The sequence below is a fragment of the Ailuropoda melanoleuca genome, chromosome 9, assembly GCF_002007445.2.
Source record: "Ailuropoda melanoleuca isolate Jingjing chromosome 9, ASM200744v2, whole genome shotgun sequence".
Taxonomy (NCBI): domain Eukaryota; kingdom Metazoa; phylum Chordata; class Mammalia; order Carnivora; family Ursidae; genus Ailuropoda; species Ailuropoda melanoleuca.
Genome location: NC_048226.1, coordinates 103,223,260 through 103,233,128, shown reverse-complemented (window position 1 = coordinate 103,233,128; position 9,869 = coordinate 103,223,260). Strand labels below are relative to the sequence as shown.

The 9,869-nt window shown below is 61.9% G+C and overlaps 1 protein-coding gene across 1 annotated transcript; it reads left to right on the top strand.

Annotated features, from left to right (window-relative positions):
- Window positions 1-2,181: 2,181 nt before the first annotated feature.
- Window positions 2,182-7,025, top strand: SLC39A4 (solute carrier family 39 member 4). The gene is made up of 12 exons (XM_034668804.1): window positions 2,182-2,801; window positions 3,303-3,587; window positions 4,058-4,253; window positions 4,370-4,521; window positions 4,611-4,782; window positions 5,139-5,311; window positions 5,476-5,613; window positions 5,696-5,818; window positions 5,993-6,047; window positions 6,181-6,333; window positions 6,440-6,627; window positions 6,720-7,025. The coding sequence occupies exons 1-12, from the start codon at window positions 2,610-2,612 to the stop codon at window positions 6,846-6,848; spliced, it is 1,956 nt and encodes a 651-aa protein (XP_034524695.1). The 5' UTR covers window positions 2,182-2,609; the 3' UTR covers window positions 6,849-7,025.
- Window positions 7,026-9,869: the final 2,844 nt, after the last annotated feature.

Sequence of the window (9,869 nt, the reverse complement as noted above, 5' to 3'; positions counted from 1 at the left end):
GGCAACTGAAGGGGCAGGGAGGGTTGTTTTGGTCCATTTTTTTTAAATTGTAATAAAATGTAATGTAAAATTTGCCATTTAAAACACCTTTTTGGGGCACCTGGGTGGCTCAGCACATTAAGCATCTGCCTTTGGCTCCGGTCATGATCTTGGGGTCCTGGGATTGAGCCCCACGTTGGGCTCCCTGGTCGGTGGAGAGCCTGCTTTGCCCTCTCCCTCTGCCCCTTCCCCTGCTTGTGCTCTCTCTCTCTCCGTCAAATGAATAATAAAATCTTAAAAAAAATAAACACCTTTCTTGAAGATTTTAAGTAACCTCTACACCTAACGTGGAACTTGAACTTACAACCCTGAGAGCAAGAGTCACAGTCGGAGCCGGCGGGGCGCCCCAGCTGTTTCAGCCACGTTAAAGCCCGGTGGCATTAAGTACATTAACAGTGCCACACAGCCACCACCACGTCCAGCTCCAGGGCTCTTTCCATCCCCCCCAAACGGAACTGTCCCCAGTAAACACTAACCCCCCGCCAGCCCCTGGCAACCACCATCCTACTTTCCATCCTACCTACTAGGTTTTGACTGGGTGCCTCATACAAGTGGAATCATACAGGATTTGTTTTTTTGTGGTTGGTGTATTTCTCGATGTTGTGCGTGTATCAAAATTTCCTTCCCTTTTTTTTTAAGTGCCGTGCCCAACATGGAGCTTGAATTCGTGACCCTGAGATCAAGAGTTACAGGCTCTACCGAATGAGCCAGCCAGGCACCCAGAAATTTCCTGCCTTTTTAAGGCTGGATAACATCCCATTGTATGCACAGACCACATTTTATTCATCCACTCATCCTTCGGCGAACACTTGGGGTGTTGTGTCGAAGAGGTGAATAGTGCTGCTGTGGATGAGGGTGTGTCTGGAGACAGGTGATTGCAGAGCGCTTGTTGGATGATGGGATGAAGCAGGAGGGGCCTAGGGACACAGGAGAGGGTGCAGCACCAGGTAGGGGGCAGTCAGATGTGTAGGGGAGCTGGGGACCTGCTCTCTGGCTGCTCTGGGCTGGGAAGCAAGGCATCTGCTGGGAGAGGTCAGGGGACAGGAAGCAAAGGAATGTGGGCCAGCCCTGAGGTGAATGAGGTCAAAGGGACTGCCGAGGGGAGTGCAAGCCACCTGCCAGGCCCTCAAGGGCTCAGGCAGTTCTGCGACTTGGCCCAGGGACCTAGGAAGGCTCAGATCTTTGCCCAGAAGCTAATAGGTTGGGCAGCGGGTGGCCTGAGGCAGCAGCCAGGTCCCAGAGTCCCGCTCCAGCCAGCCTAGTGGTCCGGGTGCAGCGCAGTAGGAAAGAGGCCAGCGGGCCTAGAACCGCGCCTGAATCTCCCCAGCTTCCCTCCTTGTTGACTCAGAGCTTCTAGAATCCTCTAAATCTCTGGCAGGCTGTTCCTATCTCCTCTTCTGGTCCAGCTCTCTCTTAGGACCCAAGGACAGCAGACTGCCGAGCAGTCCAGCTGTGGCACCGTCTAGCACGTGTGCGGGTGGGGTGACCTCAGACCCAGGACACTGTGCTCAGCATGATGCCCTGCCCTGGGCACCACAGGACTCCGGGGACAGAGTCCTCAGGTCTAGGCTCCCAGCGGCCCTGGAGCTTCTCTCCCACCCAACCACACCTCACAGGGCTCAGGGTGGGGACGCCCACACACTCCCTCCAGGAGGGGCTGGTCCCTCCCCCACGGCACTGCCAACTAGGCAGAGATAAGCCACCGGGTCCAAAGGCCAAAGAGGGAGCCAACAGAGAGGGGCAGGTACAGAGATGGGAGTCACAGCCCTCCCTCAAGCTCTTGGGCCTAAACCTTGGGCTCCCGCCCCACTTCCTCCTGCCCAGATAATGAGAGACCTTGCCCAGTGGCCACGAGCAGAGGGCCCAGGTTCCCCATTTGTCCTGTGGGGCTTTGTCCATTTCCTCAGGAATCTTCCCTGGAGGGTTTGGGAAGGGGAGTGTGACTCAGGAAGCACCTTATCAGCTCCCTCAGAATCCAGTCCCCAACACGGGACAAGACAGCCCAGCCTGGGAGGAGAGGGCCCCCTCCCCACCCCCAACTGGGGCCTCAAAGGCTAGGGGTGGGGTGCAGATGTCTAAGCTGCCTGAGCCAAGGAAGCCAAGCAGGGAAGGGGTTGGGAGGGGTGGGACAGGGGTGTGTTCAGGGCCTACGAGGCGGAACGCTGGGGACTGGGGACGGGGCCTGGTGGCGCTAGGGTGGTATCCCTGCACCCCTGCCCCAGGCCCCCTTGTTGGCAGCAGCCCTAGAGAGAGGGTCCCCCCTCGGGAGTGGAGGCGGCGGCCCGCCCCAGCAGCTCTAGGGAGCCACAGACAACCTGGCGGACGCCCAGGCTGCCCTGCAGAAGGGGCCCAGTCCTCGACCCCACAGGCAGCGGCTCCAGCCCCGGGGAGGATCTGCTGCTGGAATGGTTAACCTGAGGTGCCGCAGGCAGCCAATCACAGAGCCCTGCGGGAAATACCTGGGAGAGGTCCTCTGCATGCGGGCGGGTCAGAGCCCAGCCCCAGTCTGGCCCTAGGCTGCCTGAGCGGCCTCCCCAGAGCACAGAGTGCGTGTGGTGGGGGGGCTCAGCATGCCGGTCCTGGTCCGACTCAAGCTGGGGCTGCTGCTGGCCTTGCTGCCGGTGGCCGTGATGGCAGCTCAGCCTCCCCGTCTGCTCACCCTGCTGTCCTCAGGCGAGGGTGCTCTGGACCGGGTGGCACTGGGCAGCCTGTTAAATACACTGGCGGACCGTGTGCACTGCGCCAACGGGCCGTGTGGAAAGGTAACTGCCCCACCCGATGGGTCCCCCAGCCCAGGCCCGCTCCACCCCGGGGCTGGAAGCAAAGGGCTCTGGGCAAACTCCAGGAGGCGGGTCAAGATGAGGCTGGGTGGCCAGGCATCCAGGCCCTACCTGTAGGCCTGAGCCCACTCTCCTCTGATTTGAGTTCAGGCAGGCCTGCACTGCCAGGGTTGGGGGCTGTGCTGGGCACAGACAGCTCCAGGATCTCAGGGCAGCCTCCCCCGTCAGCCCTCAGGCCATCAAATTGGCAGTGGTTGCAGGAAGAAGCCGCCCGGGGATGGAGGGACCACGGGCCCCGAGCCCTCTGTGTGTGCATGTGCACGCGTGTAATGGAGGGGTGGTTGGCGGCAATGGGAGCACGTGAAAGAGCGATGATGCAGGGGTGGGTGAGAGAGGGGGAGGGGGAGGGCGGGACTGGTGTGTGTGGACCCCGCAGGGAAGTGGGCAGCTTCCTGACTGTAGGCACCTGGCTCCTGCCCACAGTGCCTGTCTGTGGATGATGCCCTGGCCCTGGGCAGGCCCGAGAAGCCAGGGCTCCCTGGGGTGCCAGTCCTAGAGCGCAGACACATCGCCCGCCTCAGTGCTGCTGCTGCCCTCTACCTCAGTGACCCCGAGGGCACGTGCACAGACGTCCGGGCTGGCCGCTGGGCCACTCGCGCCGACCATCTCTTGGCCCTGTTGGAGGGCCCCAAGGCCCTGACCCCAGGCCTGAGCAGGCTGCTGCAAAGGATTCAGGCCCAGGCTGCTGGCGGGCCCGCTGCAGAGGAGGTGAGGGCCGGGTAGGCCGGCCAGAAGGAGTAGGCGCGAAGGGTCTAAAGGGATCGGCGGGGAAGGGAGACCACTTAGCAGGCTGGGCCTGGGTGCAGTGGGCAGGACATCCCTTGAAGCCTCCCGGGATACCTGGGGGAGTCTGGGGATGGACTTGGGAAGCAGGGCTAGGCTGAGGGATCACGAATAGATGTCCGTCACCACTCAGGGCAGGGACTTGGGGAGCCCCGGCGGGGGGGTTCATCAGACGGGGGCTGAGAAGAATCCTGGGCCACAGGGAGGGGTCAGCCCAGGGCGGGTCTTAAAGCTGACAGGAATACAGGTGGTGGTGTTCTGAGAAGGCTGGTCTGGGGCTAGTTTGGGGCAGATCTTGGGGTCGGTGGCACTCAGGGGACACGAGGGGCGATGGCAGAGCTGGAGGCCAGGAAGGCCACCCTGCCGGCAAGGCTGAGCCCTGGCTCCTCCCCCAGGCCTGTGTGGACCTGCCTCAGCTGCTGGAGGAGGCAGAAGGGGCAGGAGCTCCCAGCAGCCCTGGCCCCGTACTGGCCGCCCTGTTGGACCATGTCAGCAGTGGGTCCTGTTTCAGTGCCCTGCCGACCCCCCAGTACTTCGTAGACTTTGTGTTCCGGCAGCACAGCGGCGAGACTCCCAACATCACACTGGCTGGTGAGGCCTCGGCTGGGTCAGAGAGTGGGCAGTGCCCTGAGTCCCCAGCTTCCATGTCCTTGGGGAAGGCAGGCCTGGAGCCCCTACAGACTTTGTGATTCTGTTGTCCCTGTCAGAGCTGGAGGCCTTGATGCAGCGCCTGGGGATAGGCAGAGTGGCTGAGATGCACAGTGACCACAGTGACCACGGTCATCTGAGAGATGGGGCCAACCGCCAGGGCCCTGTGCCCCTTGCCACCTCTAACAGCAGCTCCAGCCTGTGGGACACAGTGAGCAGCCCCTGCACCATAGTCCTGGGGAGAGGTGGGGTCCCGTGGATCTGCTCAGGTCCCTGACCCCCTGTGCTGCCACCCCCCAGGTATGCCTGAGTGCCAGCGAAGTGATGGCCGTGTATGGGCTGTCTGAGCAGGCTGGGGTGACTCCAGAGTCGTGGGTCCAACTGAGCCCTGCTCTGCTCCAGCAGCAACTGAGTGGGGCCTGCAGCCCCCAGCCGAGTCCTCCCACCCAGGACCAGCTCAGCCAGGCGGAGAGTGAGTGCCTGCCTCCCCAGTAGTGCCTGCCTGGCCGTGCCCATGGGTGCTGGTGGCACAGAGGTGGGACCTCACAGGGAGGAGAGAGTGGCCACTGGGCCAGGGCAGGGGTGGGGAAGGCTGGACCAGAGCTGGCAAGGGAAAGTGGCATGGGAGTAGAGGGGCGCAGGGAAATGGGGGACCCAGGTGGGAAGGGGTGGGGCTTTAAGGGTTACCATAAGCAGAGGTCTGGCCCAGACCTGGCCACCTGCATCCCTGGTGAGCTTCTGCTCACTCCTGGATCCCACCTGGACACCCACCCCGGGGAAGCTGAGGGAGAGGCGGTCATCTCAGCTCACCACTGGCTTCCTCCCTAGGGTACCTGTACGGCTCCCTAGCCACGGGACTCATCTGCCTCTGTGCGATTTTTGGCCTCCTGCTTGTGAGCTGTGCCAGCTGCAGCGCTGCCTCCCACTATATCATCCAGACCTTCCTGAGCATGGCCGTGGGCGCGCTCACGGGCGATGCCGTCCTACACTTGACACCTAAAGTCAGCCTCCCCAGCCAGGAACTCCCCTGCCCAGTCCTTCCACGCCCATCCTCCTGGAGCCCTTCCTGTCCCCTAACCTCTCTCTTCCTGGCCTCAGGGGGAGGGGGGATGAAAGGGTGGGGGGAGGCCTTACGGCACCCTTCTCAGCCCTCTTCTCCCCCCAGGTGCTGGGGCTGCACACCCACAGCGGGGAGGGCCTTGGCCCACAGACCACCTGGCGCCTCGTGGCCATGTTGGGCGGCCTCTACGTCTTCTTCCTGTTTGAGAAACTCTTTAATCTCTTGCTGCCCCTGGACCCAGAGGTCAGGTGGGGGCTGGATGTGGTGCGTGGATTCGGGACAGAGGCCTGGAGGCGTGGCAGGCCCTGAGCCATTGTCCCCACAGGACTCCAAGGATGGGCCTTGCAGCCACAGCCACGGTGGCCACAGCCACGGAGTGTCCCTGCAGCTGGCGCCTAGTGAGCTCCGGCCGCCTAAGCCGCCCCACGAAAGCTCACGCACAGACCTGGTGAGCTGGCCCTCCGCGTCACGTGGAGCTTCCCCTCCCCGCCCCAAGGACCCCTTCCTGCCCACCGCTCCCACCCCAGGGCTTTTGTCCCTGGCCTCTGATGCTGGTCAGGGGACCCAGCCCCTCCTCACCTCCCCGCCCAGGGGCTCATCCTCATGGACCCCCCCCCTCCAGGTGGCGGAGGAGAGCCCAGAGCTGCTGAGCTCGGAGCCCCGGAGACTGAGCCCAGGTGAGCCTTGAGGAAGGCCCCAGAACGATTAGGGGCCACGGGTTAGGTGCGGAACACAAGCGCGGGCCGGGGGCCGGGGGGCGCCGGGGTGGGGGACAAGACCGGCACCGACCCTCGTCCACCGCGCCCCCAGAGCTGAGGCTGCTGCCATACGTGATCACGCTGGGCGACGCCCTGCACAACTTCGCCGACGGGCTGGCCGTGGGCGCCGCCTTCGCGTCCTCCTGGAAGACCGGGCTGGCCACCTCGCTGGCTGTGTTCTGCCACGAGGTGCCTCATGAGCTGGGTGAGCTGCGCGGGCCCGGGCCCGCCGCAGGGGCTGCCGGGACGGGGGCGGGGCCTGTCTGGGCGTGGGCGGGGCGCTCGGCCTGACCCCGCCCCACCCGCCCCAGGGGATTTCGCCGCGCTGCTGCACGCGGGGCTGTCGGTGCGCCGCGCGTTGCTGCTGAACTTCGCTTCCGCGCTGACGGCCTTCGCCGGCCTCTACGTGGCGCTCGCTGTCGACGTCGGCGAGGACAGCGAGGCCTGGATCCTGGCGGTGGCCACAGGCCTCTTCCTCTACGTGGCGCTCTGCGACATGGTCAGGGCGGAGGGCAGGGGTCGGCTGCCCTGGGGGTGGGCTGAGCAGGGCCTCTAAGCGGGCTGCTGACCCAGTGCCTACCTCTTCCTCAGCTCCCGGCCATGCTGCACGTGCGGGACCAGCGGCCCTGGCTCCTCTTCCTGCTGCACAACATGGGCCTGCTGGGCGGCTGGACCGTCCTGCTGCTGCTGTCGCTGTATGAGGACAACATCACCCTCTGATGGCCCCCCCTCCCCCGCCCCGACCGCTGGCTGCTGGCCCTGGGCTATCTCAGCCCCTTGCACCCGCCAGCCAGTGTGGAACCTGTGCCTGGGAACCCAGAGAGCCCCAGGCCTCTGAGAGTCTCCCTCCTGCATGCCCCAGCATCCTGCTTCAATAAAGACATTCTTGTCCTTGGAGCCCAGCTGTGCTCTTGCTGTCAGGGAACTGTCTCCCACCAAGAAAGGCAGAGAGGTGGGGCATACCTCTCCCTCCTCCTGGGGCTCCGATGAGGAGCCAGGAGCGCTGTGTTAAGGAACCTCCAGGCAGCCAGCTCCAGTTCCTCTGTACGGTGGCTTCCCTGCCCAGGGAGTGGAGTCAGAGACATTGGGCAGGTCTGCAGGTAGCAGGTGGGACCTGGTCTCCAGTCAGGAATCTGACTTGTTTGCTCATCACAGAAAGACCAAAACAGCCAGCAGTGCTCACACAGATGAGGGTTTATTACTCTCTCATGAAAAACAGGCCTGCAGCTAGTCAGACCAGAGTGTGGCAGCCCATGGTCCATGGGGCCTGGGCCTCTTCTGACTCTGCTCCACTGTCCTTGCCAGAAGTGGTCATCCTGAGTCCCCTTGTAGTCTCCTGGGGCTGCTGTACAACCCACCACAAACTGGGTACCTTAAAGCGACAAAAATTAATTTTCTCACAGTTCTAGAGGCAGAAGTCTGAAATCAAGATGTCAGTAAACTGTGTTCCTTCTCAGCTCTGTAGGAAGAATTTGTCACCTGAGATTTTACTGGCTTCTGGTGGGCCCAAGTGTTCCGTGTCCTGTAGCAGAATAAATCCAGTGTCTTCCTCTGGTCTTATTACCTTCTCTCATGTGTTTCTTCTCTTGAGGACACCAGTCCTATTGGATTACCAGCTCACCCTACTCCAGTATGCCCTCAACTTGACTAATTCCATCTGTAATGATCCTATTTCCAAAAAAAAGTCACATTCTGAGGTACTAGGGGTTAGGTTTCCAACATATCTTTTTGGGGGCCACAATTCAATGCATAACACACTTCATGGTCCAAAATGGCTGCCAGAGCTCCAGCCATTAAATGCACTCTCCAGGGAGCAGAAAGGAGGTTGGAGGAAAGAGCAAAAAGAGGAAGGGGTCCAGGGGATATCAGATTCAGCCTGTCATTTACCCAATACACAGACACGAAAGCAGGAGGGTGGAAGTCAGTCCCATGTTATGCTCTGTGGGTCCACTTGTACTGGAGGGAGGTGGGTGCTGCATGCCAGTAATCTGTGGCAAATTGGGCAGGAAGGGCCATATCTGAGAGCTCCCTGTCCTGACACAGGTAGACAGCTGCTCCAGCCACTCCAAGAAGTATCAATTCTCCAAGAAGCTTCACCAGCTCCACAAGAGAGAGGTATGAGAATCACCACCTCCCCCCTAAAGCTGGTCTATAATACTGAGCACGTAAAGATGGCCTCCTGGCACAGAAGGAAGGTGCTGCCCCAGGGGAACATGAAAAGCGTGGCCTGGACTGTAGTGTCCACTAGCCACGGGGCCCAAGCTTCAGGGTATGAGGGAGAACACTGGCTTTTGGGGGGCAAGGAAGAGGAGGAGAGTCAGAAGAGGCCCAAGCCCTTCTGGGGGAGAAGCTGAAAGCCTGAGTTGCCAGGGCATGTACTGGCACTCCCCAACCTCCTCCCCCCAGCTTTGGACCATCTTCCCGCCCATCACTGTCCCTCCCCAGCAACTTCAAGCCCCCACCTCTGCTGACAGGCTCCCACCTTCATCTCACATTGAGAGAGTAGATCCACCAGGCAGTTTCACCTCTGTGTCCCCCCTGCTGACCCTGCAACCTCCTCTCCCACCATCCTATCCACTGCCGTGCTCCCCAGGACTGTGCTCCTTCAGTATCTCCAGCCCACTCTGCACCGACAACCCCTGTCCCACACATGAGCTCGTGTTCATTTGTTAGAGTTTTTGCCACGTGCCAAGCTCCAGTCCAAGGGTTCTGTAGGCACTGATTTTTTCAATCATCACAGACGCCCTATGATGCCCACACCATGACTGTACCCATCTGACAAGAGACGCCAAGAGTTAGTGTCCTGACTGGGGCCCCAGCTCTGTCCCTGCTGTCTCCTCCAGCACGTTCTCATAGTTCTGGTTACAGTTTTTCTTACCTTTAAAGGGCTTTGGTGTGGCTCAGGGCTCACACACCTGCCTGGGCATCCAGTGATCCCTTTGACCACTGCCCAAGGAAGGGTCCAGACTTGGAGCCTTGTTGCTGACACGAGCAAGTGGGCGGATACGGACGCAACATGAACAAGTATTTTTATGCCATTTTCTTGGGTGTGACTACACTTTCTCCCTTGTTTTACTTATGATTCCATTTCTAGGTCCCAGGTCTGTGCGAGGGTACCTAGGGCGAGCCCCTGCCAAGCGAGGAGAGGTCTGTTAGCTGTGCTCGGTCCTGGCTCCAGTCTCCCAAGTGGGCAGCTTGCTAGGCCTGGGGAGGAAGCAGAGGGCGAGAATGGCAAAATCGCGAGCCCTCACGTCCTAGAGGGATGACCCTCAACCCCGCGGGGCGCGGCGACCTCAGGCCAGCTCTCCAGGAAGCTGTGCCGACCCTGGACTCGTCGGGTCCTCCACACCAGCGGCCCTTGCCGGGAGCGTCACTTGGCGCGCGTCCGACTCCGGGCGTCCTTTCCCTCCCGGCCCCCGCCAGCACCCGGCACGGCGCCTCGCCCACGCCGGCTTGGAGGGGAAACGGCGCCTCCTCCTGCGGCCGAGACCCTCCCCGGGACCCCAGCCCGGACGGGGGCCCCCAGCGCAGCCTCGCCGGCCCTGAGCCCCGCACCCACCGCCCCGCTCCCCACCCGCCGCCGGTTCCCCAGGTTCGGGGCGCTGGATTTCGAGCGAGGTCGGGATTTCGGGGCTCTGGACGCAGAGCCTGGCAGCAGAGCCGCGAGGCCGCCCCGCCACCAGGCGTCGCTGTCGCCCCTCCCGCCGCCGCCGCCGCGGCGCTGCGCAGGCGCGGGCGCCC